We start from the raw sequence: 18,067 nt of genomic DNA on the forward strand, positions 1-18,067 counted from the left end.
ATTGCTTTAAAATACCTTTTCCAACACTGCTCTTTACATTAATTTTTTCTTTGACTTGGTAAAATTGCTGAAATGAATGAAAACTAAGCGGTCGTATTTATAATACTACCTTTAAAACATAGACATTATTTTTTCCACTGCTCGAAAAACAGAGTTCATGCGTGCAAATCAAAGTGAGCCCGGCAAGTGTGGCCAAAAGGACAAAGGGCAAGAAGTCAGGGGTGGACGTGTGTACCAGATCGCGGGGGTTCCCCGGAATGGGGCGAGTGGGTGGTGCACAAACACATTTATTGGCTCGACCAGAGCATTTAGCCCTGATGCGTATTAGCCGACGACGTGGGACTCCGCCCGTGGGACAAGATTCATGGGCCTGGTTATTCCCTTTTCGAAGGATTCGGATAAGGATTCGGTTACTGGCGGGCGAACTGCGGGACTGTTTATTGAATTTTTATGGAATCGTAATGGGGATCGTTTAGCAGGAAGGTCATACAAGCAATTTACAAGAAAAGTTTTGGAGAAAGAAACAAAAATGCGATGGAGAAATGGGATGCAAAATGGCCAACTAATAAGTTAGAGTTATAATAAAGATTGCTTAAAAACAAAAAAAGGTATAGTAATTGTAAAAATTAGTTATGAAATTCTTGAGTTATTGTATAATGATTCAAGTGGTGAACACATAACCCTAGAAAATAGAATCCCTCCGAAAGATCTTCAAATTGCATTTCCAGTTCAACTATAATAGAAACCCATAGCCGTCTTCATCATCTAAGTATAGTTTCAATATTCCCAACCCCAGTCAAGTATTCCCCTCCGGCAATTGACTTCGAACGATAAAAAAGTGAATTGCATTTGTCTAATCACAATTTATTGACCCTCAGCCTCGATGACCCAACGACTTCAGATCTGACCCGAGAGCAGGATGACATTAGGTAGGTTTTTTCTCTTCCCCTGGAGGAGGGCGCGGGGCACTCCATGGTTCTTTGTGGGTCCATTGTGACTGTCATTGCAGTCGAACTGCCGGAATGGCCGAAGAAGAGTCTGCAGAGTGAGAACCCCTGCCCAGTTCCATTGTGTTTTTTAGTACTTCCTCGAGCGGAGAGCCCCGAGAACTGAACTCATCCGAACTGAACTGGCAACAACAATGGCCGGGCGGCAATGTGTCATGCTTGTTGATTTGTAAGGATGCAGTGCAGCAGCGGCCCTGGCTGGAATTGTATTGACCGGAAAATCATAAAGCTCTTTGTTGCCCTGCTGCCGGGAGGAAATCAAATCGAAGCGGCCTCGTCATGGAGCTGGACCGTCGATTCGAAACCGGAAATGTTGCCCAACGCATTTAATCTCTGTCCGCTCTTCGATTTTCCATTACCCGATTATAATCCTTCCTCGTTTTTTTTTCCCTGAAATTTTCCTGAAAAGTCTTTGCTTCCGCCGCAAAAGTTGCTTCGATCGTCGGCGTCATTATCATGGAAAATTGTTTATAAGTTGACAGGCAGTAAACAGGATTTGACTGCGAGCATCGGAAGTGGCGGAGGTTGGGGCTGAGATGCAAAGAAGACAAAGTTAGGAACCAAATTAACATCCAACTATGACAGGAAGTCAACTTTTTCTGTACCATATAGGGTGTGGGTGAGTGTCTGTGTGGTCTGTTTTTCTCTGTTCGGAAAATGTGGAGCAAGTGGAAAATCGAAGGCGACAAGAACTTAAAGTTTAGCCAGTTCTGATGAAGATGTCTAAAAGTAGTTAGATCTTAGGGGGCATCAAAGGGATCTCAGTCGGAGTGTTTTATGTCGATCTATAAGTCCCATTGAACACATGTGTTCTGCCCCTCTGCGCTTTCCGGCTGGCTTGGCGCACTTGTTGTCGGTGGGTTCAGGTTTTCCATGGATCCCTGGCAAATGACCCATAAATGACACGCACACAAAACGATTTCCCGCCGCCCGAGTTGACATGACCTGACCTGAATGAGCAATGTCCACCCGCGCTATCTATATATCTATATGAATGCATATATCTGGATCCCACCCAAGCCCACACTCACTCACCACTCATATTCACATCCACATTCGCCGGCACGAACTTGGCTTTCCTTCGCTTGAAGCATATGTACCTGCACAGGGAAAATAATAGAGGGTTTTAGAAAGCTTTTATTAAATAGGATAATAAATAAAATTGGATCAGAATTGTGTATTTGTAAACTAAAGATTCGAATAAATTATAAAGTACTGAATAAACAAAGAATAAAATATATTGAGACTAAAAAAAGATTTTCGGTTATGAATTCATTTAAGCAATGTTCTAATATTCTTGTTACACAAAATATATTACCTATGTATAAACATTTGGCTAAGTGAAGATTTTTAAATTATATTATGAAGTAAGTATAGATTTTAAAAATATTATAAAGCACATTTGTCTAAGGTCAGCCAAAAAATTAAAGCCTATGCATGCTACATACATTCATTATCTTGGAGAACTAGTGATTAAAAAATTTTACTTTATTACACAAAATTAAGTAAACTATATAAAATACAAATCGTTGTAATTTATGTTTCTTAAAGACAGTTATTTATTCCAGTGTACCGTACCGCCTGGCTTATCCATTTATGAGTGCACATTAACCATTATGATTTATCCACATGTGGGGGAAGGTGGGTGGATGGGTGGATGGGTGGTTGGGTGGTTGTGCGGTTGGCTGGTGGACAAGGACGAGCGCCGTCCGGTAAGTGCCGCTGTGCATTTAAGTGGAAACTATAGATAATATTTTTATAGTTGCACTGCCACCGATTGAGTGAGTGAAGAAGTCCGTGTCCCCGCGCTCGTGTGTCCCTGCCTTTTGGCCAGTCTGTTTTGTATATTAAAATGTTGGCTGCATTGAAATTTATTCTTGCCGATTTCTTGATTTATGACTAAGCATTTTCCTTTCTCGATTTCACCAAGCCACCCAGCTCAGGACCTCACCCCCGCCACCAATTTCGAAACAAACATATTTTGGTGACTGTCCGCTGGTCAGCAAAAGATGCGTCAGCGTTTAATTTCGTTTTCGACATGTGCCGGGCATTAAAGGACTAAAGGAGCAGGAGAGATAGAGAGCGATACTAAAAGAAGCCGCCTAATTGACAGATACAATTTGCTTTTGTCCTGGAGCCACGAGTCAACTGAAGGGGTACAATGGGCACGGCTACGGCTGCTTTAAGGTCTTTGCAAGTACGTGACTTTGGACTAAACAAGCGGACCAAATTGGCGGGCACGAAAGCGGACACGGATATGCATTTGATTCTAATTGAAGGAGTTAATCCTGTCAACGGGCTGGATATACCTTGTTCTGATTTCAAATCTCATTCTTGGTAAATCAGAAACCAGCAAGGAAAACTGTCAGCGGAATCGTTTAATTAAACTCACATTTTAGCAAGTCCCAAAAGTATGCTAATAAAAATGTTTAATTTATAGTAAGAATAATTTTACTCTCCATAAGCTACATTTACAATTAAGTGATTTATGAAGAAACTGCTGTCAGTTTCATAACAACGTTTTAAAATCATTAACTATCTTGAACATGAGCAATAAAATAGTTTATTTGAACTCTAGTGTTATTCGATCACTTTTCAACACTTAAATTCTTTGGGTACTACTCCATTTATTTATTTAAACTCTAGTGTTATTCCATCACTTTACAACACTTAAATTGTTTGGGAACTACACAATTTATCCCCATTTTTATTTCGTAGAATTTAAATAATTTAATTAATTGGTTTCCGATTCTGGAAATCGTCCTAAGAATAGTCAATATTATAGATTATTTAGTAGTTAAACTTTTTAACTCGACAAAGCATATTACAGAACTTTACAACACCATTTTTCATAATGTACTATGAATAATCTGAAATTATTGAGCAATTATAAGGCGTAGTTCTTTATAAAAAACCTGCGCGATATGAATATATCAAACGCCTTTAAATAAGCTCCTGTTTCAGTGCGTTCCATGGCCGTAGGACTTCCCTTATCCGTTCCCAGCTTTGGCTGACTCTTCTCATTAGCCTCGAGTACATCAATCATCGGCTTGTTTTAATTTTAAAGAAATCACACACCCCCTGCGGCGTGGCATGGGCACTTAATTAAATTCTCCGCCGCACGCCACATGCCACACCCACCGCCGCCCACGCCATCCCCCGAAGTCTCGACCAACCACGTCCGGAACTGAGATTCCCGCCCACAAAAAGGATGAAATCAACGTGCAGAAGCCATCTCTTTCCTGCTCCTTGGGAAATTTCCCACTCGAGGGAAATTTCCGCGCTCAAGAAGCGCCATTTTGAGTTTTCCCCGACAGTTTCCACCGCACCACACGCCCCATATCATATCGCCCACCCATTTCCGGCGGGCTCAGGTTCCTCGTCTTGTGCGGCAGGCACAAGATTGATCTATTTTAATAAGCGACGGCTCAGAAAATTTTTTGATTACGAAAAATGCAAATGGCGAAAACCGTAAAATTTCCAGAGAATTTTTAATTTACAACCCACACAGCTCAACAGCTAATCCCAGTTTAATTAGGTTGTTAAAGCTAAGAAAAACAAACGGGGATTACTTGTTCCACTGCCTTTCGCAGCGTTTTGTTCTTTATGGTAGATCGTAGAATGAATCGTTGAAAAAAATACATTTGTTTGCGTTTAAATTAGTGATCTGATGTAGTTGGAATAAATAATTATATATATAAGTTTAGGCTAAAGCTAGTCCGGACCATCTCCTCATTATCTCTATAGTTATGCTTCGTGGCAAAGCTAATCAAGCTAAATATCCTCCGTCATCCTCGATTGCGTGTAAAAATAAACTCTGTACCAGGCAATAAAAAAACACCTTATCCATGTACAGTGGACACTGGCTGTCCCTGGAGTGTTGGACCTGAACAACCTTCAAGCTTCATTAAAATTAAACTTTAAGCTTACAACTTAGTGCTAAGGGGGTAGTCGTCTGTAAAACCGAGAAACAAACAAATGCATCTTACAGATGTGCCACTGCATCGGGTGACCACTGTACATGGGCAAGAACATGGACGTAGACACACTAAAACAGAAGGGGTCGTAGTAGAAAAAAAAGCGTACAAGCTAGGGGAATCGATCGAAAAAGATGATGTTTTCCGGTCCATCTTGGAAATGCTGATTACACACAACAACAATGAGAAAAAAAAGTATGTATAAGGAAAAACAAAAAGTGTATATTGAAAGTAAAGCGATCCCTACAACTACCGCCCCCCAAAGGAGTGCCCAAGTGGAGAGCAGCGCAGGCTCCTCAAGTCCGTGCCCTCAGCTAGGTCTCAAAGTACTTGTAGATAGCCGTCACATAGGACATCACCTGCATCCAGTCGGGTCGTTCGATCTGACACATGTCATTGATGTTCTGGCAGCAAATAAATTGTACAGATAGTAATGCGTTTTCGGGGGGTTATAGGTTGGGGGATTGGAAACTCACCAGGGTGGTGCCAATGCCCACGGACTCGGCAGCCGCAAAGGCCAGCGAGAAGTTGCGCCTCTTGTTGGCCGGACTCAGCTGATCGTAGGGAATGCGATCCGGCAGATATGAGTGCAGGATCGCACAGAAGGCCAGGCCATCGTTCCACGAGGAGCTGAAGTTGGTGATGTCGATGTTGCGGTAGCCCACTGTCTTGTTCTGGCACCACTTCAGCAGCGCGTTGCGCTTCGAGCCTCCATTCTTGGCCAGCATGTTCAGCGGATCCTTGCGTTCCCCTGAAAAAATATACACAGTTTCAGAGGTTAGCGATAGAATTTTACAAAAATCTTAGTCTATTTGCATGACAGCAATCAGCAGTTATCTTTAAGGTCTTCAACAAGAATGTATCTAATGCAATTGAGACTATCTTCATACCGCCTATGAAGGACTTTGAGACATTGCCGAAGGGCAGCCCACTGCTGCTGCTGCTGCCCGCACTGCTGGGCGTGGCCGGCGTCGAGGGCTGGGAAACGTTCTGGATCTGAATCTGCGACTGGATCTGGCTCTGGGGCGCTGTCATCGCAGTCTGCTGCTGCTGTTGGTCGCGCAGCGGCAAAGTGGCTTTGGTAGTGCTAGCTGATCCTCCTCCTCCTCCGCTGCCAGCTGGAAGACTCGCTCCTGTTCCAGTGCCCGATTGATTGCCCACATTTACGTGCAGATTGCTGCTCTGCAGCACAGGCAGGCGAAGCTGTTGGTGGGAGATACAAAGTCATCAGTACAGAGCTTCATCATCGAGATGGTAGGCCCGTTCAACACTCACGCTCTCATGCCAGTCACTGGAGGGGGGGAAGATAATGGGCGTGGTGCCCAGCTCCGGAGTGCCGCTGTTTAGGCTGGACGTGGAGCTGTAGTGGGATTCCGCCTCGTCGGCTTTGCCCTGCTGTAGGAAGAACGATAATTGGATTTTAGAAAAGGATTTCTCGTGGGATAGATCAATTAAAGGACTCACCGCCTTGTTGTTCTCAATACTCTCGATGAGCGTTTTGACGGAGAGTCGCGAGTCCTGTCGGCTGAAGCTCAGCTTGCTGCGCCGTGTGGCCATCTCCATCTCCCGCTGGACCGTGGACAGCACCGACTGCGGAGTCTCCGACTGCTGCAGTTCGGCTGGAGGGTTGGAAAAACCATTGATCTTCGTTGACAAATAAGAAGACTTCAGTATACTCACGCTGCTTGGTGAGCTTCTCGAGCTGCTGCTCCAGCAACCTGATCTTCTCCTTCTGCGTCTTGTTGTCGAGCACGAGCTGCTCCCGGGCGCTGAGCGCCTCAGTCTTGAAGTCGTTGGCCACGCGCACGGTCATCAGGAGATCGGCCTGGAACTGCTGCCACTCCTCGGCCTCCTTCCGCCGCAGCTGCATCTCCTGTTCGAGCCGGCACTCCGACTCGCCCAGCTGCAGTTGGACATCGCCCAGGTGGCGCTGCGTTTCGCTAAGCAGGGACTGCAGCTGGGCCTTGTCCTCCTGGTGGCACTTGCACTGCACCTGCAGTTCGGCCACGCGCTCCTCCAGCGCCTGCCATTCGCCGGCTATCTTGTCCTTGTCCCGCTGCAGCTGCTCCAGCCGATATTCGAGGTGGGAGACGGCGCACTTGGCATTGTTCTTGGCCACCTTGCACTCCTCAGTGAGGCCGGAGAGCTGCTCGCGTAGCCGTCTTAGCTCGGCTTGACTACGCGAACACTGATCCTGCAGCTCGGCCACCCGCTCCTCCAGGGCGTCCTTCTCCTTCCGGGCCACGTCCAGCACATCGCTTAGGTCCGTCTTGTCGCCCCTGGCCAGATCGGCCTCCAGCTCCTCGATTTTGGAGCGAGCATTCTCCAGCAGAGTGCTCAGCCGACTGATTTCGATGGCCCGCTGCGAGATCTCCTCCTTGGCCTGTGAGAACTGAGCCTCTCCCTGCCGCCGCTCCGCATTGGCTGCATCTAACTGAGAGTCCAACAGGGCAATCCGCTCCCTCTGGCGCTGCTGCTCCTGCTGGGCAGCTTCACGCGCCTGCTTCAGCTCCGCCAGTTCGGCGCCCATCTCCTCCTGCTTGAGCAGAACGGCCTCGCGCTCCTCCTGCGATGTCTTGATCAGATCCAGTAGCTTCTGCTCCCGCTCCGAGGCGCTGACTTCAGAGGCCGCCTGCTTCGTGTCCCGCAGGAGCAGCTCCTTCAGCGTACTGATCTGCGTGCGCGATTCATTCAGCTTCTCGGTCTGCCGGCAAAGCGACTGGAAGAGCACATCCTTGTCCTCGGCGAGGCGCACGTTCTCCGTCTGCGTGTCCGTCAGCTGCGTTTGCAGGTCGGCCAACTCCTGCAGCGTGGCCTGTAGCTCCTCGTTGGTGGAGTAGTGCGTCTCCTCCATCTGAATGATCTTGTCCTGCAGGCAGGCTACAGAGATCTCGCTGGAGGATGACTGCTTGTCCCAGTCGGGCGTGAGGCAGGGTGTGCCATCATGCGCATCGTTTGTCTGCAAGGGATAATGGCATTTAATGGGATTTGCTGCACTAGGCACCGTCTGGGAGTACTCACACTGGGCAGGGCTATCGAGGCGGGCGCCGAGCTGTGCAGCCGCTGCGAGTCTTGGATGATCTGGTGCTTCTCCGCATCCGACAGCGGCGAGTTCACAACGTCCCGCAGCCTATTGCGCAGAGATTCGTTCTCGTATTTCAGGTTGCCGATCTCCATCTGGGTCTTTTCCTGTAGACTCTGTAAGCACACACATCGGACTGATCAGTTTTGCCTCCCTCTAAGCTGCGTTGATGCTGCTGCTGCCGCTGCTGTTGCTGTTCTACGACGCAAAAGCTTTCTACTGCACCCAATTAAAGGAGCGCATCGCCTATAGATCGTATTGAATATCAATGGATTGGTTGGGGTAGCGAAGCGCAACGCCCCCGAGAACTTGGCTTAGTCACTTGCTAGTGGAAGGGTCTATACTTAGCATACCCTTCATCAGAGGCTGCTATTAATCACTGCGGAAGAAAGGAGCCCTCGCGATTCGTAAACGTCATGTACTAATAATACATCAACTGTTCATATACCTATACTTATTCATCAGGAAACCGAATTCTCTATTTAAATCGCTTGCCTCATAATTCTGAACCCAAAATCTAGATTACTCCCTTGGCTCAAGGGTGTGTAATGGCTTCAGCATCGGGGTAACAGCACCAACAACAACATCAATCAGCCGTGACAACACATCAGCACTTGTGGTTAGCCAGCCACCCCGTTTCGGCCCACAGTGCACCCCTTTCGTCCAGCCCAGCCCTCGCCCTACTCCTCCCCGGCTCTTTTTGCGCACCTGCATCTTAACCAGATCGCCCTTCAGTTTGGCCACCTCGCTTTGGTATGGCAGGAGCTCCGTGATGCGTGTCTCCAGCTGCAGTTGCTCGCTTCCCAATCTCTCCAGCTGCTTGTGCAGCTCCTGCATTTTGTTGTTAGCCTGCGTGTTTGAATGCGGTTTGGGTTATTAATTATGGAATGGACGAGCGAATAGGGGCATAGCTCACCTCTAAGAGTTGCTGTTGTTGCTGTTCGCTGTTGATGAGTTGTTGCTGCTGCTGCTGTTGTTGCTGCTGCTGTTGTTGCTGCTGCTGCTGCTGCTGTTGTTGCTGATAGCTGCTGGCTGCCACAGCGGCAACAGCAACGGCTGCTGCTGCTGCGGGAAAAGCGTTGGCTGGACTGTCGGCACTAGTGTTGCTGCCGTTGGCCGACGTTGCCGTCGCCGTTGCTGCTGCAGCTAGTTGCTGGTAGAAATCGGCTGCAGCGGCGGCAGCAGCGCCACCATCTTGCAGTGCGGCCAACGCGTTGTTGTTGTTGATGTTGCTGCTGCTGCCGTTGCCAGTTGCTGCTGCCTGCGGCACGGCTGCCAGGGAAGTCATCAGTGGTGGCTGCTGCTGTTGCTGTGGCTCAGGTGCATTGCTGTGTTGCTGCTGCACGGGCAATTGTTTTGGCTGCTTCTGTCCCTTGAGCTTCGACTTCTTTTGGGGCAAGGTGTTGCTCTGGAGCTGCGGTAGCTGTTGGAGAGTAGTAGGGTTTATTTATTTTAGTAAAAAATACTTTAACAAATATTTACATTTAGTTTTTACTGTATGTACTAAAAATAAAATAGAAACGAACCCGTTGCTGCTGGTGATAGTTTTGCTGCTGCTGCTGCTGTTGCTGTCGCCGCTGTTGCTGCTGTTGGTTGGTCAGCAGCAGCGCCTCCTCGTCGCCCACATCCACGCCCCTTTCGTAGCTGGCCGCCTCCTGGTGGACGTAGAACTTTGTCGTTGGCGCTGCGGTGTTGTTGTGCTGCTGCTGCTGCTGCTGTTGCTGCTGCTGCTGCTGCTGTTGCTGCTGCTGCTGCTGCTGTTGCTGCTGCTGCTGCTGCTCGTGGGCGGTATTCAGCGAAGTGCTCGACTGCGACTTCTGGCGATTGTTGTTGGAGGAGTGCTGCTGCTGCTTGTGCGACGAGTTGGAGGAGTTCGAGCTGGAGGTGCCCTGTCCTCTGCGGAACAAGGATTTCAGTTTGATCATCTTGCCGGATTATCCTTCCTTGTTGCAAAACGTAAACCATCAACGGGCCAACTTTAATGTTCCTTTCAGAGTTTGTATGAATTTAATTCCAATTATTTTGTATTAAGCATGGTGTGCTGAACTTAGACGGGTTATTATTTCTCGCAGTGTTTAACTTTTCAAATATGTATTTATTCAACTTCTCGGAATGTTCGTTTATCGTTTATGACTATTTTTCGTATAGAACTTTTTTCGCAGTGTTCGTTTATCGTTGTTCGCCGGCTATCGGTTATCGCCGTTTGCCAGCTATTTTGTACACGCCTGTTATCACAATGCTTTTATCAACTCAATTTGCTCTGCTTTCTTTCGATTCGATGGGAGTAAAAGTGAAATTGCTGTGCAAAACGGTTGGGCAGAATTGGTAATGCAAGACGGGCGACGAACAAATGAATGAGTGAAAGAAAGCGAGCTGGCAATGGGATTCACCGAGAGATGCCCATGTTGCATGCAACACCGACAGTCGGCCAGTGGCAACAACAATGTAACCCGTTTGTGCGGCGGCAAACAATCGCAGTGCATTGTTTGTCGTCCGGAGAGCAGCAGAGGGCCGAGATAGGGAGAGAAACCAAAACAAACACACAATCAGAGGCGCGTTCGCACCCAATTGAGAATGGGAATGCACTCCACACGATCGTGAAATCGAAATTGAAATTCTGACGCGGGGTCCCAGCTCGCGTTTGGGTGGGAACCTGGGATGCCGGAATATGGGCGTCTGACGGACATGGACATGTGGCCCGGACCAGAGCTCCGCTGCAACGTCAACAGTCAGCGGCCTGACTTGCATACAAAGACACACTCCCAGTCACACGTACACCGCCGAACAGCCGAGGTCAGGCGAGTAGCCCCACGGTCCTTTTGAAGTAATTTAAAATCGGGGTCTGGGAAAAACTGTTCCATTGGACCTACAGAGCTCCTGTTTATAAAAAACCACACTTGTAAATAATCAAATTTTTTGAATTATTTTTTAATATTTTGTAGGTTTTACAAAAGAAACCAAATGAGTACTATATAAAACAACGAAATACTTTTAGAAATATAAAAATTGTCTGCTGGTTTTTTTTTTATATTTTGTAGGTTTAACAAAAGAAACAAAAACGAGTCGGGTACTAAAACAACGAAATACTTTTAAAATGATATTAAGGAGTTTACAAACTTAAATAAAAGCCAACTTAATATCAATGAACATTAAAAAGGACCTTCGTTACATGATCCTGACACAAAAATATGAACATTTTTTTACTTTTCTAAAAATTTCTAGTTGAAGCCAAAAAAATTAATAAATAAATCCAAGGTTTAGCGAAAAGTATTTTCTCAATTAAACTCCAATCTTAACCCCTTGATTACTTGCAGGCGCCATCTGATTGACCTAGGCTGTGCAGGAACGTACGTGTGCCAAGTGTCCCTGTGTGCGAACCAGAGAGAGGACTCCAACTCCCCGCCCTTCGCCCCTGCAACACCGCCAGCCCCTTACCGCACCGCTCACCGCGCCACTGCGTGCGTGTTTGTTCATGTGTTCTTCCCCCATTGTCACAAATATGCCGGATTACTCATGTCACGACGCGTCAGAAAAGCAGAGCAAGCGAAAAGAGAGCGGGAGAACACGAAGTGAACATGAACTGCACCAACAAATGACATTGACAGCTGACCGCAGCAGCGACGTCGGCAGCGCTGCCTGCACTTGCAACATGCCGATCTGGCCAGTGTTGGTAAGCCTTCCGGTTTTCGGCGATTTCGCTTGTTTGCCATTTATGGCCTCGAGTGATTTCGGATTTGATTTTGATTTCTTTTCTTCTTCTCATTTTTTTGTGACAGCGGCCCACGCGAAACACGCAAATTTGTTTACTTTACCCAGGGCCTTAAATTGAAACGCAAACAGTGGAGTGACATCATGCGAACGAGCGAAACACGAATTTAAATTCATATTCCGAGGGACACTTTTCGCCTAATTGCCGATGAACACGGGACTTTTCCTTATCACTGCTCTGTGCGGGCGGGTTTATCTTTATCTCGTTTGCACAGCGATAAGTTGGATAATTGGTCAGAAAGCAAGACCAGAACGAGCAGGCCACTTAGCGTTCGAGTGTTAATTTTCAACTAAGATTTGAGAGCGCGCCCTAATTTGCGCCCTTTGCAACACTGTGCAATGCAACTGCAACTGCAGGGCGGTGACCGGGAGAGGGAGCGGCGAGAGGAAGAGGGCGAACGAGCAGGATGTGGGGGAGCGAGAGAGAGGCAAGATCGGTTGCCCTTCAATGAGAGGCAGCAGCAACAACACAATGGAGTTGCCAGAAGAGCACGATGAATGAATAAGAACGCTGGACGGGGCAGGGGGCAGAGGCGCGGAGGACGAGAGGTGGACAGTGAATCAAACACCCAACAACAGCGATTAATTATTTGCACCAGATAACTGTAAAAGGGATTTCTTTCCATTTTCGCACTCTCTTTCGTCGAAAAAACCGGAATACGACAGCAAAACAAAAAGCCAACTCCACACGCACACACCTATGCTGCTCTAACACACACACACACGCACGTACCGAGCCGAGTTTTATTTTATTATTTGGTTTATTGCTACCTTAGAAAAAACCTTTAATGTTGCACAGAGTTCGGGGGAAAACAATAAAAAAAAAAGGTAAAGGTAGTGCAGGCAAAACGGGGGGCACAGCGCACGACACTGAATAAACGAGCAACTGGCAACAAAGCGACGCGCGTTTTCTGTTTCTGCTGCCTTCTGCAAACAACAACAACAAGTGTCCAGCGACGGCGCCTATCGATAGCGCCGACCGATAACACTCCGCCGCCAGAGGGCGCTCGCGGCCACGGCGCATGCGTGGCGCGTTGTCCAACACTGAGTTGGCGCCAAGAAAGTGGATTTTCAAAAAGCAATTCAAAGGGCCAGCGGTAAGTTAGGAAATTGTGAACAAAATAGTCGCTCATTTGTATTTTTGTATTCCTTTTGAATTTATTTTTTATACTTTTTTTATTCTTGAAATTTAGTTAGCGTTGATGTAACTTCTATGTTTTCTTTTGAATTATTTTTTATTGTATATCTTTTGTGGACAAAATAAGACTTTCTTTCTTTTGGTGAATTTTGCAGCAACAAAAAGTAATTATTATATGCTTTTAAATAGGCTAACATTCCTGAATTCTATTCTTAAAAACAGATTAACTATTGCAAAGGGAACATGGGTTCCTTAAGCAAAATATGCTTCTTCATTAGAATAATCTCCACCATACTACAAAAACGACAAAGTTCAGACCCCGGTTAAAGATCCAGTAAGCCCTGACTTTTGCTAGTTTTCTGGCCAGGTCAACGCTTTGGTTCCATTTGAAAGAGCTGGTGGCTCGCAATTCGCTTGGCTTCTGGAAGGTGACGAGGTGGGTCTGGGTTACGCAGAGGTGGGTTGACGTTGCCCAAAAGTCGAGCTCCCATGGCGTTGAATGACAATTCAATTTAGCTGGCCCCTCTCCCGCATTCTTGGCCACCTCGCTGACACCTTGATTTTTTCCGCGTTGCGTGTGCGTGCACTGAGCGAAATTGCCAGGCCAGATTGAACTTAATTAAACAAATTTAAAAATGTAAAAATGCTACTTCTTCTTACGCCAATACCGCTACTTCAAAGTTGAAGGCCCGGAAGAAGCTCGAGTTTCTCGCAGTGTCTGGCTAGCTGGCTAATTCTTCCGATTCTTCGGACCGTTCTTCTGGGGCTTTTCTTCTGCCGCCGCCGGGGCTTATCAGGGGCGGCGAGAGCGGGGAAACCAAGCCGAGAAACCGCAAGAGGCAGCAAAGCGCGTCGCGGGCGGTGGTGCGGGGTCGTTTGCGGTTTTCTGCATTTCTGCCACTGCCACGTCTCCCGCCGCCCAAGCCCCTCCCCCCACGTGGCTCTCTATGATTTTCATTGTTCGTGAGCCAGGTACGTTAGGGGTCTATGACCAAAAAGCCAGGCCAAACAGCTGGCGATGGCCGCAGAGAGCTCCCCCGGCCCGCGCCTGGGATCGCATTGCGCTGCCGGCCAGTGGCCACCTGAGAAACCACTGGGCAGCCGGTAGCCTCTAGCCTAAAACCCGGCCATTCATCGCTCCCGACCCAGTCGAAGACGAGGAAACTGCCGCCAGAAGGGGGTTCACAGCCCCGCCGGGCATTCACTTGCGCTCGCGGGGCAGGGGGGCGGCGCTCTGTGAATTTCGTTTCTCCACGAGTGCGCTACACCCCAAACAGCCGGCCACTTCGCTGGCCTTCCCACACCCGGGGAGACGCCAAGATCGGGTGACGGACTGCGGATTACGGAACGATATCTCGGAACAGAGTGGGAAACGGAAGCAGACGATATCAGGGCAGTGGTACTGCTGGCACAGACCTTCCAACTGTATCTGTGAGCTGCGATCAATAACATAAGCAGATACTGGGCATGGTATAAGGTAACCAACTTAGTTTTTTGAAGCAAAAATATCACAGATCTAGGGGTTGCTAAAATAAATTTCAAGCTCATTTCTGGTATAAAATAAATGCTATCTAACTTTTATATTCAGAAAAATGTATCACACATTTATTTGTACTAAAACATAGGCTAGGTATCAATCAGAGAGGGATACGAGAAGGTGTTTGATGAGAAAACCCCGGCATTTTTGGGAACTAACTTTAACCAGTTGATAAGATAAGTTTGATGAAGCACATGCTGTAATTATCTATCACATATCTGTAAATACTATATAGATACAGTGATCTTGGGATATAGTATGAGAATATGGTATTTGCTGCGGGTTTCCTCATTTCTTGGAACTAACTTTAGGGAGTTGATAAGAAAGGATTGGTAGATCACATATCTATAATTATTATATAGATACAGTGACCTAAAGATATTATGATATGATATTTAATAAGATAGGATGGGTAGATCACACACTGTAATAATCCATCACATATCTATGTTTTTTGTATAGATCGCTGATCCTAAGATGTATGATATAAATATGATACTTAACGAGGAAACCCGGGACATTTTTTGGAACTAACTTTAAACAGATAAGATACGATTGATAAATCACATACTATAATTACCTATCACAGATCTATAATTATTATATAGATACAGTGATCTTAGGATATATGATATGAGCAAATATGATGTTTGACGGAGCAACCCCAGACATGTTTTGGAACTAACTTTGAACATATAAGATTGGATTATTATAAAGACATAGTGATCTCAAGATATAGGTTGGTGTATAATACGACTTTGATGAGGAAATCCCGGAGACTCTTCGGAACTATCTCTTCACTTTTGATGAGATACCAGAGGTAAATCGTTGTGATCGATATCGTGGTGATCTTGGGTAGATACCCCCCGAAATTTTGGACCGACTTCCCGCTGCCGCAGCGGACTGCGCAGTCGCTGCGACCCCGCTGCCCGGTTTACCGCTCGAATTATGCGCTGCTCTCTTTGATATGTTTATGCCTGTGCTGTCGGCCTTTGTTCGCCGCGCTGCCAGATGTTGTGCGTTGTGTGTTGCACGGTGTGTTTGGCCGGCGACAGTAAATTATTTTTAGAAAACGGTTTCATTTTCGCCAACGTTTCTAAGCGACTCTTTTTCCCCGGTTTCTCCGGGCACACATAAATATTTATGCGCGGCTGCGAGGCTTTAAAGTTTCTTTGTTGATGGTTTACGCTTGGCTGTCTTAGAAGCAGAAAGTGAAGTCTCGGAGTTTCACTTCCCCGAAAATTATATAATTAATGCGCTTTTAATCGTCTTCGTTTCGAAAAGCAGCAACAACAATGGGAATTTGGCCCAAGCCTTCTTTCCACTGCACTCTTTACTCACCCTTCGTCCCGCGCGGGTGGTGGGGAGGAGGACGGCTGGGGGGAGGTGGGGAGGAGAGAAGGAGGCTCGGCAACAATCAAAATCAATCAAACGGTTCTTCTCCTGGGCTCTCGCTCCCGCTTCCTTTCTCGGTAGCCGTCTCCGCTAGTTTCGCACGTATGTATGTGTGAGGCACTTGCACCTTAGCCTCTTTCTCCTTGTTTTATTGCTATTTTTGGCTGCTGCACGGAGAAAAAAAAAGAAAATAAAAGAGACCGCACACACGCACACACACTCGGGGAACAGCTGCCGCCTTAATTACATTAGAAATTCGTAAGCGAAGCCTTGCAACAATGGAAGAATGCAGCTAATTAGCAATTATTCGCGGCTCTTGTTTTAGTTTCTTCTGTTTCCGTTTCTGCCTGTGTTCTTGTTGCACAAATTCCAATTAGACGAAGCCGCCATCTGCAAATGCCATTTGTTGTTGTTCCTGCAGTTGGCTGCCGTTAGTCCCGTTATTCTGCAGACACACACACACACACAACGAGTGCAGTGGCGGGGCGCGCGGAGGGGGGCGAGAGAGGGTCCGATAGCCGATGACCTCCGCCTGGTGGGCAATTAATATTCATTTAGTTTGCCTCCGTTACAATTAAAAATATGACTTTGCACTGGCGGACGGCGGAGATGCTGCGCTCGACTGGCTGCCTTATTTATAGAAGTGTCGCACGGACTCGCAGGCCTCCGATTGGAAATCACCGCACGCTGCACACTGCACTCGCGCGCTGCTCGCGGGTTAAAAGCTATCGCGGCGGGCTAATACCGCTACCGCCGCAGCCTGGCAATATGTTACGCTTTTCTTTTGTTATTGTTGTTGGTGGCCAGGCAAACGCCAAACAATCCGCTCGACGCGCTGCGTTTTTTGTTGTCGCGCTTTGTTATTGTTGTTATCGCTGGCGATGGCAGGCCGTCGATAGGTCTGGCCGATTGGCGCCAAAATATACCAGAAGACCAAACGCCTGCAGTGCGGTACTACTAATTTTCAAATGTTTTGTTTGCGCAATTAATGGTTCCTTAGATCCTTAGATAGACGATTTTATATGAAAATCCTCTTCAAAACTGATTTATTTCCATTCTGGGCACAGAATAGTTTCATATTCTTGCAAGTTTATGAATGAATAATTGTAGAAACATCATTTATGCATTACTTTTATGGTATTCAAAACCAGTTCCACCGCAAAAACACACCTGAGAACCAAAACTTGGCCATAGAAACACCAGTAGCGAGTCCTATTCATAAGCTTTAATGGCCATTACGATACGCTTGTGCAAAAAAAAGGATGCTATGCTAAATCTAGAGGAGGGGAGGGCACCGCTGCTACTCCCTGACCCGCTCCACCTCGCTGGCGTCGAAGGGCACCTCCTCCACCTTGTGCAGGCCCGAGAAGCGGATGATCTTGCCGGTGCCCTCGACCTTCAGGTGCTTGGCGAACTGCTGCGCCGGCGACAGGGCCAGCTCCTCCTCCGTCTTGTAGCCGTAGTACTTGGCCCAGTCGTTGCGCCCGGTGTAGACCATGTAGCAGACGAGGCCGAAGGCCTGCCAGGCCAGGACGGCGTAGCCGATGCTCAGGCGCCGCTTCCACAGCTCCGCCCGGTGCTCCGGGATGGGGTTGGTGTTGCGTCGCACCCAGCGGCGCAGCCACTTCATCTCGAACAGCGCCATTCGGTGTTTATTTGATGGAAATGCCTGCTTTGTTATGTAAAGTAACGAGCCAAATTGTAAACAAAAGCGAACAGCTGACGGCCAGGGCTGCCAGATGTGGGCTGTCAATAAGACCATCAACCTAACCCCCAGCTGTGATGGCTTAAAATCTAGCATTATTTTTTTAACTTGCCTTACATTAACAAACAAGCAATCTCATTTCTTTAAAAACACCAATATTTAGTGGCCTTAACCCCAAATGGCCTTAAAAAACCACCCCTGCGCCAGGGGTGGCAGCCCAGCCAGCCAACGGTGCTTCGGCTTCAGAGTTGCCACCCTTTGTGTCCAAAATGTAGCTAGATGTTAGAAATGGCTTTTTCTTTTTAAAAACATGTTTTTAGAATCGCTTTTTATGTTATATAATAATGTTAATCAAATGCATAAAGTTACTAATTTTGAAAAATCACATCCCAAGGCCTAAACAGCCATAATTTCAGCTGGCAGTATGCGAAGGTATGCCCACCTGGCTGTAAAGTAGC

At 47.1% G+C, this 18,067-nt stretch overlaps 2 protein-coding genes across 4 annotated transcripts; both read right to left on the reverse strand.

The window, feature by feature from the left end:
- Positions 1 to 4,575: 4,575 nt before the first annotated feature.
- On the reverse strand, positions 4,576 to 12,768 carry LOC108023544 (cytospin-A). 3 transcript variants are annotated; one of them, XM_044093048.2, is made up of 11 exons: positions 12,606 to 12,768; positions 9,593 to 10,107; positions 8,983 to 9,489; positions 8,775 to 8,915; positions 8,006 to 8,182; positions 6,665 to 7,943; positions 6,449 to 6,603; positions 6,260 to 6,379; positions 5,875 to 6,187; positions 5,461 to 5,735; positions 4,576 to 5,388 (listed from the first exon to the last, which is right to left on the reverse strand). In XM_044093048.2, the coding sequence occupies exons 2-11, from the start codon at positions 9,989 to 9,991 to the stop codon at positions 5,299 to 5,301; spliced, it is 3,456 nt and encodes a 1,151-aa protein (XP_043948983.1). In that variant the 5' UTR covers positions 9,992 to 10,107; positions 12,606 to 12,768; the 3' UTR covers positions 4,576 to 5,298. The 3 variants fall into 3 exon arrangements, with proteins under 3 accessions (XP_043948983.1, XP_043948984.1, XP_043948982.1); XM_044093049.2 differs by having other exon boundaries at positions 6,260 to 6,376; positions 9,593 to 10,291; XM_044093047.2 differs by having other exon boundaries at positions 9,593 to 10,291.
- Positions 12,769 to 17,114: 4,346 nt separating this feature from the next.
- LOC108023282 (uncharacterized) lies at positions 17,115 to 17,690 on the reverse strand. The gene has a single exon (XM_017092574.3). It carries the CDS (start codon positions 17,664 to 17,666, stop codon positions 17,205 to 17,207), a length of 462 nt encoding a protein of 153 aa, XP_016948063.3. The 5' UTR covers positions 17,667 to 17,690; the 3' UTR covers positions 17,115 to 17,204.
- Positions 17,691 to 18,067: the final 377 nt, after the last annotated feature.

Source organism: Drosophila biarmipes, chromosome X, assembly GCF_025231255.1.
Source record: "Drosophila biarmipes strain raj3 chromosome X, RU_DBia_V1.1, whole genome shotgun sequence".
Taxonomy (NCBI): domain Eukaryota; kingdom Metazoa; phylum Arthropoda; class Insecta; order Diptera; family Drosophilidae; genus Drosophila; species Drosophila biarmipes.

Excerpts from the sequence above, each read along its gene's own strand:
- LOC108023544 (XM_044093048.2), bottom strand. The coding sequence starts at position 9,991 with ATGATCAAACTGAAATCCTTGTTCCGCAGAGGACAGGGCACCTCCAGC. Across the intron at positions 8,916-8,982 it reads AACAACAGCAACTCTTAGAG|GCTAACAACAAAATGCAGGA; the intron begins GTGAGCTATGCC and ends TCAAACACGCAG. Across the intron at positions 8,183-8,774 it reads GCGATCTGGTTAAGATGCAG|AGTCTACAGGAAAAGACCCA; the intron begins GTGCGCAAAAAG and ends GTGTGCTTACAG.
- LOC108023282 (XM_017092574.3), bottom strand. The coding sequence starts at position 17,666 with ATGGTCTTATTGACAGCCCACATCTGGCAGCCCTGGCCGTCAGCTGTT.